This window comes from Patagioenas fasciata, chromosome Z (assembly GCF_037038585.1).
Source record: "Patagioenas fasciata isolate bPatFas1 chromosome Z, bPatFas1.hap1, whole genome shotgun sequence".
NCBI lineage: Eukaryota > Metazoa > Chordata > Aves > Columbiformes > Columbidae > Patagioenas > Patagioenas fasciata.
In genome coordinates this window covers 23,923,612-23,936,462 of record NC_092560.1, presented here as the reverse complement: position 1 = coordinate 23,936,462, position 12,851 = coordinate 23,923,612, and the positions used below count along the sequence as shown (strand labels likewise).

Here is a 12,851-nt window from a genome sequence, read left to right as displayed (position 1 = left end):
CAATGCAGGATATATCAATTAAATTGTGTTTGCTACACTCATCTTGCTTGTAGATAAATATTTTAATCCCTATTTTATTCAAAATTGATAAAAATGGTATCAAGTTGATAGTGCTTTTGTAGCAATGTGTGGCAATTTATCATAGGAGGAGACCCATAAAGCCTCTGCTTTTTAGTAAAGTCTATGAAGCCAGTCATGCCCTGAAGGAATGTGATGAGTCAGCTTAATATACTTCATTAAACATTTCTCTGTTGTTGGAATTTTCTTATTCTGAAATAAACAATTTTTCTAAAATACATTGTTAGGAAAGCACTGTAAACTATAGACCTTTTTTGTTACCTGAAATTTCTGTTCAATAACTTTCCACATTTTCCTTCCCACAATCGCATTATTTTAATTATTCTAATTGATACTTACCTGCCCTCTCATTGATCATGAAAAATTTAATAGGCACTGTCCACTTGAGTGAACAGAACCACAGACCTCATCATTAATCAGAGCAGCATATAAGGACACAATTCAGAAAAAAATAGCTAACATCTCCTGTCAGCAATACTTTCTCCCCTAGAATGAAAAGACACTTCTCTCCTCATCATCTGTACATTTTGCAGACAGCAAAGTTGCAAGGTTGCCTGTGAAGATACCTTGAGGTTTTTAACTAGCTCAAACATGTGACTAGGCTGAAGTTCTGGTGTTAGCAACTGGATCATTAATAATTATACAATTGATTTCACTGGGGAAAGGGTTTTATATCCAGTCTCCTTTTCACAGCTTTCCTTTTCCCACATCTTTCTCAGTAGCAAATGACTACATTTTTTTATTACTTCTATTGAATAAGGTATTTCTCTTGAGTTTCAGTCTCACTTTATTTGCCACCTTCTCTAGAGGCTTTTAATTTCCTAAGGTCACCTTTGCGGAATTCTACACAGAAACACTGCAAATAAGTAAAACAAAATTTTCCAACATCCACAACAGATCACTGATATTAGAAAATATTTTTTCCTGTAGCAGGGTCCAGCATACACGTCCACCTACATCTTAGATCTGTTTATTCACCATTACTTCTTGGCTAAAACATTTGTCTCTTTTTCCTTTTGGAAAATGAATGCTAGTTTCCATAAAGAGTTCAGAGGTGACATTGTGGGCAAACAGAGTGATTAGTCTTGTGCTGCTTGGCAGGTTGCAACTTGTTTCATCTGTAAGGAGTATAGGGCAGAGCACATGGGGGGATAGGTGGTAGATGTTGCAGGAATTAAGGAGCTGGAGAGACTCAGATATACTGTTGTGGATGTGAATACGAACTGTAAGCACTAGACCTAGTGACCTGCTCTATGTGGAGCAGTCAGCTTGTGACACGGGTGTCAAACCACTTTTTGTGTGCTTGCTCTGTTGCATAATTCTTTGAGCCTTCTGCCTTTGTATTCACACAGAATTCTTGTAGCATTGTTTTATCATTATTGTTAGCACACATGATAAAATCGTTGGTTGTCTTTGTTGCAGGACTGCAGTGTAAATACTTTTTTTTTTTTTTTAATTCTTTAAGAACTGCCTGAGACTACCTTAATTGAAGAGGAAGTTCAAGAGACAGAGACATGGGCCAGGCCTCTGGTCTACCTTTGGCAGACACGAGTACACAATTTCAATGCTGAAAAAGAGTACAATGCAGCTTGTGCAGAAAAGGAGCCGCACTGTGCTGTTTGCACTCTCCTCATGCCATACTACAAGGTAAGCAAGACCGGAACAGCTCCATCTCCAGCTGAAGTGTGAAATAGTTGCACAGCTACTTCATTTCCAGTAAACTAGAAATAGGATAAGCTTATGAAATTGATTTGTGTGACAAGTAAATAAATTCACTATTACACAGAATCACACAATCACAGAATTACAGAATGTTATGGATTGGAAGGGACCTCGAAAGATCATCTAGTTAATCCCCCTGCCGGAGCAGGAACACCTAGATGAGGTTACACAGGAAGGCGTCCAGGTGGGTTTTGAATGTCTCCAGGGAAGGAGACTCCACAACCTCCCTGGGCAGCCTGTTCCAGTGCTCTGTCACCCTCACTGAGAAGAAGTTTCTTCTCAAATTTAAGCGGAACCTTTTGTGTTCCAGTTTGTACCCATTACCCCTTGACCTATCATTGATTGTCACCGAGAAGAGCCTGGCTCTATCCTCTTGACACTCACCCTTCATATATCTGTAAACATTAATGAGGTCACCCCTCACAAATTCAAACTGATACTCTGTTCACCTGCATTTATTCTTGGTTCCAGACAGTGTAGACCTTCTATTAGGCTTTGTGCAGGATTGGTGTTGACTGTCTGTGTGCTTGCACTTTAAGTTACACTTTTGGAGGTGGCAAATTCACATATGTTTGTATCTTTTAGCTCTATCTTTATATGTGCATTTTCAAATGGTTTTTATCAGAGCCTCTTCGATGTCTCTTTCTTGCAATGTTGAAGAACTAAGTGTTTTCACAGTACTTATGCGTTCTCGGGACTAATATTCCCATGCAAACAGTGGAGCACTGTTTGATACGGGCTTGTGGAATTCCTGTGTGAAAAGTGAGCTAAAAATACTGCTTTAGAACAGTGGTACTAATTCTGAAGCTGCTGAACTGGAATCCCTACAGCAGGGAAACTAGGAAGAAAACTTTTACTTCACTGGACCCAGTTGAAGGGCTCAAAGGGAGACAGAGGCACAGCGTTGGTGAACACGGCTGCAACAACACTGGTTTGCAGGCTGAGTGCTGTTCTAGATTTCACAGTTATTTGAACAGAACGGGAGCTGTAGAATGACTGTGATAGATAGCTAGAAACAGTTAATTTTCTCATAAAACTGTTACATTGTTAGTACAAGAGCTGGGAGGGGAGAAGTCATTTGCTCAGTGTCAAAAGGAAGAGTAAGACAGACTCTCCTTTGTGTTACTTAAATATAAATTTTGTTTATTTTCCAGCCAGGCAATCATGATGAAGAAAGTCCTCCTTTTGCGGAAGCAAACTCAGCAGAAACATTGATGACTGAAAATGAAAAGACTAAACCTCTTATTCCAGAGATGTGTTTTATTTATAGTGAAGAAAACACTGAAAACTATCCATCAAATGCCTTTATCGAAGAAGATGGAACAAGTCTCCTAATTTCCTGTGCAAAGTGCTGTGTACGGGTTCATGCAAGTAAATAAACTAATTGTTCAGTTGGTAGAAATGTAATTTCAAACTTTGTTGTATTGATAAATAATAGTTGACTAGGCTTCTGTTATGTCTTAAGAAGTACTTGAAGAACATTTCTTTATGTAATACTTCCATCTCTGGCTAAATTTATTTATAACTATGTTACTTTTTTTGTTTCTTATTAATGATTGCTTTGAAAATCGTGAAGAATTAACTTTTCTGTAAGCTTTCAATAATCACGAAATTGTGATTCTTGTTTCAGTTTCAAGCTGTTAAATTCCTCTTTTATTTCCGGTATTTTAAACCACTGTGTGATGTTACTATGTTCTTATTAAATAGTCAGGATGAAATCTTGCTGGATTTGTTAATATTACTGTTAACTTTAGGTATGCAGTAATTTCCTTTACCTTGCATTCTTTTTTATGTCAAGAGTGACTGATGAATGCAAGTTTTTTTCTCCTGTGTCTTCTACAGACAAGTAGGACTTGAATAGTGAACTCTAAGAACTCCATGTGAAATTCTTACATGGAAGTGCGATATAATTGCAAAGAGTACATGTCAGCTTATTAATTCAAATTAGACATTTATACTGCAGAGAGAATTGGTCATTTGCTATTGAAAACAGGAAATAAGAAATTCCCTGGGGTTTGGGTTTTGGGGTGGTTGTTGCGTTTTTTTGCATTTGTTTTCTGTTTGCTTGCTAGTGGTTTTTTATTTGTGAGTTAGTTTTTGTTTTGTTTTGTTTTTAGCTTTAGGAAGAGTGTCTATGTGTCTAATTTATATATTTCATGGACTATGGAATTAGCAATAGGCCTAGACTGAAAAAGTCTCCTTGGTCACAGGAGATGTGTATTACTCGTGTTAATACACAGCTGAATTGTATGACATCATAGACAGAAAGGCAGAATATATTAATCAATTCAACTCTTTTATTCTAGGTTGCTATGGTGTTCCTTCTCATGAAATCCATAATGAATGGTTGTGCTCTCGGTGCAGAAAGGAAGCCTGGACAGCCGTAAGTTTCACATGTTGCTTAGTTATCTAACCCGTTAGAGATTAAGGAAAGAAAAAAAAAAAAACAGCACAGGCATGATTGCATGTGAAATATGGCCTGTGTATTTTTTCTGAACACACTTGTTGGGGAAAAACTATTTGTAAAATACAATTAGATTTCGATGTAAAATGTAGTAGTATAATATTTTAATAGTCAAATTTGGATTAGGTTTATACACTCAAGAAAAGGATCAACTAACAGAATATAGTTGTGTATAGAACATTGTTCAAAGAAACAACTGAAAATTTAAATGCAGATGAGGAGAAAAAACAAGATTTCCTCTAAATATTTTAGACTTTGGAGTGTATGTGTGGGCAGCTGGAGAATAAAAAAAGGGAAGAGAATAATAAATTATAGTCAAGAAGTAAATTGTTCTTGTGCAGCAGGTTTACTGTGCTGTGTAAGCAGAAGGTTTCACTTGTGAAGATCCTAAATGCCTATTTTGTTTAAAATAAGGTATAAAATAGTTCTGTACAGCAAGGAATAAATAGACAAGCCATTAATAGTTCATACAAACCCTAAACGTATAGTCATTAAAAAACACCAAATCAAAACAAAGCAAACAGTTTAAAATTTTACATTTTACCAATTCATCAGTTGCCCTGCTCAGTGATCTAATATTTGTTTTCGTTAAAAAAGCTTGAGGAAATGTGATAAACAGTAAACAGTTTTGATGGCAACATGGCTTCTTTTCATTTTGTTGTTGAATTACCGCCACATATTTTGGGTGCGTTAAAAATGTGAATCCCTAAATGATATAATAAAATTTTTAGATATGTTGAAAAAGCAATGAGAATTCAAGCTACTGGCAAATCAAACATCTTTTATGAGAGCCACCTGTAAGAAGTTCACGGTCATAGCATCAGCAAACTGAAAGTAACAGTATATATATATATGTGGTTTTTTTGGTTTTGTTTTTTTTTTTACACTGTCAACAATTTAAGGATCTTTTGTGAGTGCTGAGGGTTAAGGAAACAAAGGGGGAATTCGTATTTTTAATCTGCATATTACCTAAACTGGGGAAAAGAAAAGGAAAGAAGTGACTGCTCGTTACAAAAATATGGTCCATCTCTAATGTTTAGTCCTGTGTTCTCTCAGTTTATAGCTATTAAATTATTTATTGAATCAATTTCTATCTCTGTAATGTGTTCTCATTTTAGTAGGAAAGGCATTCTTACTAGGTAGAATTCAATTTTCATATGTCGTTGATAACCAGAAAACTTTATTACAGTTTCGTTAGCAGACTGAATGAGTTTCAGGATGTCCTGAACAACTTTTGTGACCAGTGTTCTGAAGTCAGGGGAAAAGCATAAGCCTGCTCTAGCAAATGACAGGTAGCTGTTAACTCAGAATCTAATTATCAGTTAAACAAACACTGTTAGAAAGCCCTGCTGCTGTATGAAGAAGCTTTGTTAATTTATTTTCAGGGGAGATACAGCTACAATGTGCAAGTATGGGAATTCTGAATTCTTATTCATTAAATATTGTGTGTGACAGCATTAGGACTGAATCAGACTGAACTCAAAACATTTAGAACTTTGTCTTGGAGTCTGATGTTAACTGCATTGCGACAGTAACTCATTTAAGGGAAAATTTGGGGAGAGTATTTCCCTTTTGACTACAGTGCATATTTTAAAATCAAAGGTTCTGAAAAATAGTAAAACAGAATTTTTTTGTAATTTGTTAATACTGTGTTGTAGAAAGGATTCTAAAATTGTCCTGGGCTTTTAAGGTGATTTTGCAAATGTTCTTGAAGTGAAGAGGGCATTCAGATCGTGCAGTGGTAGGTGAAAGAAAAGAACAAAACCATTGAGATAATGACTAGTGTGACTCATTTATGTTCAGTATGGGACAATAAAGGGGAAACTGGGTAAAATGGTAGAAAGATGAAAATGTTGGGGAAAAGATTAAAGCTTGATCTGACTGGGATTTTTCTTTTACAAACTTCTGGACCAAAAATTTGCACCCAAGGACATTAATCTGAGAAGAATTATGCACATTTTACTGAATAGATTTAGTTTTCTTCTGCTATGATGCATATGAGTTTCTGAAAATAAGGAAGATCTTATGTTTAGGGGAAGTTATTTTTGGCCAAATTATTTGAGGAGATGAGATGAAGCAGTGGAAGAGATATAAAAAACATACAGAAAATAGCTAAATGGAAATTTTATGTCAAGTGCTTATAGTACTGTTTATTTTCAAAAACACGCTCTAGGAACTGGAGAAAGTCACAGGATGGTTGGGGTTGTAAGGGATATCTGGAGATCATCTAGTCCAACCCTCCTGCAGGTTCATCCAGAGCAGGTGGCACAGGATTGCATCCAGGTGTTTTTTTAGTATCTCCAGTGAAACAGAATCCACAGCCTGTCTTGTGGAACCTCACCGTTCCAGTACAGTCAGCCTCAAAGCTTCTCCTGCTGTTCCGAGTCAGCGAGGCACACAGTGGTGGTAGCAGCTGGTTCCCGTGGCTGAGCACAGGATCACGGCAGACATCAGTGCTCCTGGAGCTGGGGACACCTGAGGAAGATTCTGCTGTGGCATTTGTGCTAGGAAGCGACAGCTACTGCAAGAGAGGCTGATGAGGGTTGGGTGGGAGATTCAAATGGTTCTGGGGAGCATAGGCGACGAGTAGCGCAGTGAGCAAACATGGAGGTGGCAGTGCAGCACTTTGCTCAGGCAGGGCATGCAGGATGATGTGGAGGGCTATCAGAAAATGCTCTTGTGTTTGAGTAGGTGTGACGTGGGTTGGTAATGTCCCTCACTGGGTTATTAGTCGTATAGAGTGTATGAAGTGGTTAATAGGGTTGCAACTCCAGTTAAAATGATTGCAGGGATAATCAGTTGAACCGTGAAGTTGTAATGGTTAATTCTGCTATTAGGTTTGTTGTTGGGGGGAGCACTATGTTTTTGAGATTAGCTAGGAGTCATCAGGTGGCTGTCAGTCGTAGGAGTTATAGGATTTGGCTGTATGTGCATTCATAATACCTGAATCTAAAACCTCAGTGCCCTTGCTTTTAAAGGATACTAGCAATCCACTGGTCTTAGGAGCCATTCATTTTGGTGCAAATCCAAGTGAAAGTAATGGAACCCACCCTACTCCCTAACACCTCCATTCTCCTCACACTAACAATCATTCTAACACCAATACTACTCTCACTAGCATAAAAAAATTCCCAAAACTCACCAACCATCATATGTACTCAGATACAGAAATTAACAGTTCTTGTTGGTTACACATCCCCTTGGCAAGGGTGGCATTGAGTTCAGGTTTTAAGATGAGAAGTAGTATAGTTTATATTGGCTAAGCAAAATGGTATAGAGTAAGTTAATCCATGGGTGCATTCAGTCTACATCAGTCTTTACTGCTAAGGCTGGCCCTCAAGAGTCCCAGGCCTTGAAGGTAAGAGAGAAAGTCTGGAGAAGGGAAGACTTTCCCTTAGTCAGGGGAGATCGCATTAGAGATCATTCAGGCAAACTAGACACACACAAATCCATGGTCCTCGATGGGATGTACCCATGACTGCCAAGGAAGCTGGCAGATGTTATTGCTAAGCCAACTGCCATCATCTTCAAAAGGTCATGGACAAGTGGTGTCCCTCAGGGGTCCATGTTGGGACCACTACTGCTTAACATCTTCATCAATGATGTAGACATTCGGATCAAATGTACCCTCAGCAAGCTGTGGATGACACCAAGCTGAGTGGTGCAGTTGACACACCTGAGGGACAGGATGGCATCCAGAGGGGCCTGGAGGAGTTCAAGATGCAGGCCTATGTGAACCTCATGAGGTTCAACAAGGGCAAGTGCGAGGTCCTGCACCTGGGTCAGGACAACCCCCAGTGTCAATACAGGCTGAGGAATGAAGGGATTCTCCTGCTGAGAAGAACTTGGGGGTACTGATGGAGGAAAGATTTGACAGTGATGTGCACCTGCAGCCCAGAAGGCAACTCATGTCCTGGGCTGCATCAAAAGAAGTGTGGCCAGGAGGTCAATGAACATGATTGCACCCCCCTACTTCACTCTGGTGAGACCCCACCTGGAGTCCTGCATCCAGCTCTGGAACCCTCAGTACAGGAAACACATGAACCTGTTGGAGATGGTCCAGAGGAGGCCACAAAAATGATCAGAGGGCTGGAACCGCTCTGGTGTGAGGATAGGCTGACAGTGTTGGGGTTGTTCAGCCTGGAAAAGGCTCCAGGGAGAGCTTATTGCAACCTTTCAGTACTTAAATGTGGCCTATAAGAAGGGGAAAGATTTTTTAGAAGGGTGTGTTACAACAGGACAAAGGGTAATAGTTTTAAACTAAAAGAGGGGAGATTCAGGTTAGACATCAGGAGAAAATTTTTTACAATGAGGATGTTGAAACACTGGCACAGGTTGCCCAGAGGGGTGGTAGATGCCCCATCCCTGGAGACATTCCAGGCCAGGCTGGACGGGGCTGTGAGCAACCTGATCTAGTTGAAGATGTCCCTGCTTATTGCAGGGGGTTGGACTAGATGACCTTTGAAGGTTCCTTCCAACCCAATTGTTCTATGATTCTATGAACTTACGTGTTTCAGTTTGTGGCCCTTGCCCTTTATCCTGTCATTGAGCATCACTGGAAAGAGTCTGACCTCATCCTCTCAACACATGCCCTTAAGATATATAACTATATATAACTATATATATTTATATATAGTAGATAGATATATATATATATATCAGATATATTTATATAAGTATAAATAAGGTCCCCTCTCAGCCTTCCCTTCACTGGGCTAAACAGATGCAAGTATCTCAGATGCTCCAGTCCCCTGATTTTCTTTGTAGTCCGCTGCTGGACTCTCTCCTGTAGTTCTGGTTGAAGACTCAGTGGATTTATGGAATTTTATGTGTTAGATGATAAAAAGATGGTAGGAGGGAAATGGAGCAACATTTTCACTGTGCAGAGGCTGAACAATGTGTTGCGCACTTGGACAATTTATTTAATGTAAACTTTGGCTATTATATATCTAACTGAATTGCTATGTTTTTTTTAATGTATTAATTACTGTACAGCTAAATTGTCAATACTGACAACTTCATCTTTCTGTAGCTGATTTGGTGACCTAACTGAAATGAATTTATGCCCCAAGAGACCTCTTCATTGAGATATGGTTGTGGAGTAAAATTCACCTTTGTAATATCATAAGTTGTCATTCAGTTGGCAAGTTTTAATGAAATGTTGAAGATGGAATAGACCTCACCAATATTAAGTATACTTAAAACTTCTCCTTCATAGTCTGCTGTCTTGTGTTTGTTGTTATTACAAGTTGTTCACATGTCAGTGTGAACTGTTCATTGTCAGCAGAAGGATGTGGGAGTGATAGATAGTAGGCATCTGCTACCTGAGTTAAATAGCAAAACCCAACAGTTTGAAGGATCTGAATAATGCTCTGTTGTTTAATCATACGTTAATGGTACCCTGTTCACTTTTATTAATAGTAGGGTCTTTCAAAACTCTTGAGATGCTGAAGCAATCTCAGAACTATTGGTGATTATCTCTGAGAGTTTTTGGAGCTTAGGTGAGGTGCAACCAGCGTGGAAAATTTCACATTGCTTTTTAAAAAGGCAGGAAATGGGTGACCCAAGGAATTATGCAGCAGTCAACCTATCTTGGATCCCAAGAGAACTAAACAAATAATGAATATATCGATTTCTGAACTCCTAGACAGTAACAAAGATATATGTATTTAAGAACAACCCAGCTTTTTTCTGTAACAGCTCATGGGAATACAGAATAAGCAAAGGATTTCGTGCATCCTAACTTCCACAGGGTTTTGCTAGTGCTTTAAATCCTGAAATTCAAGGGACAGAAGAGATATTGTATAAATCCATAGTTGTCATACAAATGGAAATATGGATTTGCTATCAACCCACAGTACCTCAGGCCACAGTCATCATTCTCATCAGACTCTTGACATCACTAAGAATGATAAAGTTCTGTGCATCATTTGCTGAAAACTTTTAATGTCCTTATGGAACAAATGTGGAAGTCTAGACTGGTCTGCTTTAGGTCATTTAAGATGAGCCTGTGGGAGATAGGGGAGTATATTTCATGTGAAGTTATCAAGGTATAAACTTCCAGAATACTGTGAAGTGTGTTTCAGGCATTATTCAAAATATTGTTTTCTTCAGTTATTTCAATATTTCAATGAAGGGAAAGGATTAATAAGAATCTTTGCTGATGCATTTTCTGTAAGTACCAAGGGTGTTAGGCATTTTGTGGGCTGAAGTTTACTATAGTAATTTGGCTTCCATATAAGATGGAAGTACCTACCTTAGCAGTAGCTCCTGCTGCCAACTGCAGTTGTGACCATTCTGGTTGCAGACTGAGCCTATGTCATCAGTTCTATAGAACGTGAAACATTATACCAGGATGTTTAATCCTTGCACTGGAAGTAAAGCCTGAAAACCACATGGAACAGTCTTTCTGTTCTGAGAGCCCAGCTGAAGAACTGTTTCTAACAGGTGGTGCAAAAAAACATGAGTCCAAATGGGATGGAGAAGAAAAGAGGTGCAATTGAAGATGCAAAAAACAAACCCCAAAATTCTTTTAATCATTCCTGATAGATCTCAATCATTCCATAAGGGAGGACTGAAAAGAATTAACTGTCTTAGTACAGGCAGGGGAAGTCAGAAAGGAAATAGTAGCGTTCTCTCATGTAAAATTATGTGTGTATATCAAAGAGGAACACAATCAATTGTCATTCTCTCATTTTAGGGACAAGATGACTCGTAGCAACTTTAAACTGCATCAGTGGAAGTTTACGTTAAAACCAGGAAATTCTGCGATTTTTTATTTGTAGAAATAGTGAACTACTGGGGTAGGATCTGTAAAGATGTTGTAGAATCTTATAATTTATGATTTTTAAAAACATGTTAGATGAACATTTTCCAGGAATAGGTGAAGAAGACTTGATTGTGCCTTGAGCCAGAAGGACAAAGTAGACACTGGGGATTCTTTTTTCTGTGGTTCTATTTTGCATTTGAATAGGGTTATTGGTTGCAAAGTAATATGAGTGTAGTTCTCTTTGGATAAAAAATTATCAGTTTAATATACAACTTAAATTTATTACTGTATTTGTGCTTGTATGGAACCTCATTGCTGACAGCAGCATGATTAAGAATTGCTGATACTTATTTGGGTCCTATTTGTCATTTTAGGATAATGTTACTTTCTCTTTGGAGTTCGGGCAATAACCTTAGCTTATCCTAACAGCTTTCATTTCAAAATAGTAAAATACTTTTATGTAATCGTAGCATTATAGTTAAGATAAATGTGGTTCTCTTTTGACCAATCTTCTGTACATCTATAAAAAAGACAGCTTAATTGAATACACTGCTGCCCAGAATACTACTTTCCCTTTTAAAAATCTGCAATTTATGTTAGTTGCACCAACCTGCAGCTGAAAGTTTTATGCTAGCTTTGAATTATATGCATATGCTTCTTTTATGAATCAGGTTTTTTATTTGTTTAATTTTTTTCTGTATCTGTTATTATACGTATGGTATTTTAATTGTATTTTAAATTGCTACGTGGTACCATAAGTCTCTCTGGAGAGGGAGACATAATTAAAGATAATTACTTATTTGCACAACTTTTTTTTTTTTTTTTTAACTGTAGGAAATAGTGAGTGCATTTTACATTCCAGCTAACACGGTTCGGACTTCAAGTTTCTGCATGAAATGAAAAAATTGTATTAATCTGAATTCTCATTCAGGATAAGCATTCTTAAAAGCTGCAGCTGTTGCAGAAGATGTGAAACTGTGATTTGAGTCATTGTGGGAACTATATATCCACATGCCTTGAAAAACTCAGTTCTTGCATCAGAAAAGTGCACAAAAGGAGAAGATTTAATTGTCAGAAAATACCTATTATTTGTAACTCCAGTTCCCTGCATCTCTGAATTGTTTTCCTTCCACTTCACATTGATTCCTAGGAGAAGGAGATGTAACTGAGGAAGACCTGTCTCAGGAATTCCCTTCTGAGTAGGGCCTTAAATCCTGAAGGGAAGGCTGATTGGAAAACAAGGGGAAATAAACGTTTTGTGGAGTGGAAAATAAAATGGAAGTTATGAAACACTGGTACAAACATTGCTTCAAAGTTCACAATTCACTTCTTACGAGGGAGAGTTCCTTCTCATTCCTCTGCTTACACAATTAAATATTAGTTTTAATTCTGTTAAATGATACTTTATATTATACTAGGTGTTAGGTCCTGTTTGGTAATGCTTACTGATGAAAAAGAGGAGTGCTACTGAGTTTGTCTGTACTAATGGATAAAAAATAGCTATAAATCAACCCCCCAAGACAGTTAAAAAAATCAAATAATATTAAATAAGTCATCTGCATGGCTTCTGAAGGTGTAACTGTATTCATACAAAGTGCCTTGATTGGAACTAAGCACCTCATTAATCTTAAATGTTTCAGCCAAAGAAAGCTAGTGAAGTCAGGAAGAATAATGACTGGCATTATAGAGAATGCAGCGTACTGTACATTGTGCAAGAATGTGGTCACCTAGTAGTTGTAGTGCATAAAAGTAAGTGCCTTTGTTATTTAGAGGACAAAAGGATTTGGGACAATAAAGATTTGGGACAGGAAAGAGAAA

The 12,851-nt window shown here is 37.9% G+C and overlaps 1 protein-coding gene across 6 annotated transcripts in view; it reads left to right on the top strand.

The window, feature by feature from the left end:
- The window catches only part of KDM4C (lysine demethylase 4C), a 263,563-nt gene that overhangs the window by 158,756 nt on the left and 91,956 nt on the right, over positions 1-12,851 (top strand). For all 6 annotated transcript variants that reach the window (XM_071802539.1, XM_071802538.1, XM_065860562.2 and 3 more), the window contains exons 13-15: positions 1,544-1,725; positions 2,955-3,171; positions 4,107-4,183. In XM_071802539.1, coding sequence (XP_071658640.1) covers positions 1,544-1,725; positions 2,955-3,171; positions 4,107-4,183 — 476 coding nt within the window. The remainder of the gene's footprint in view (positions 1-1,543; positions 1,726-2,954; positions 3,172-4,106; positions 4,184-12,851) is intronic.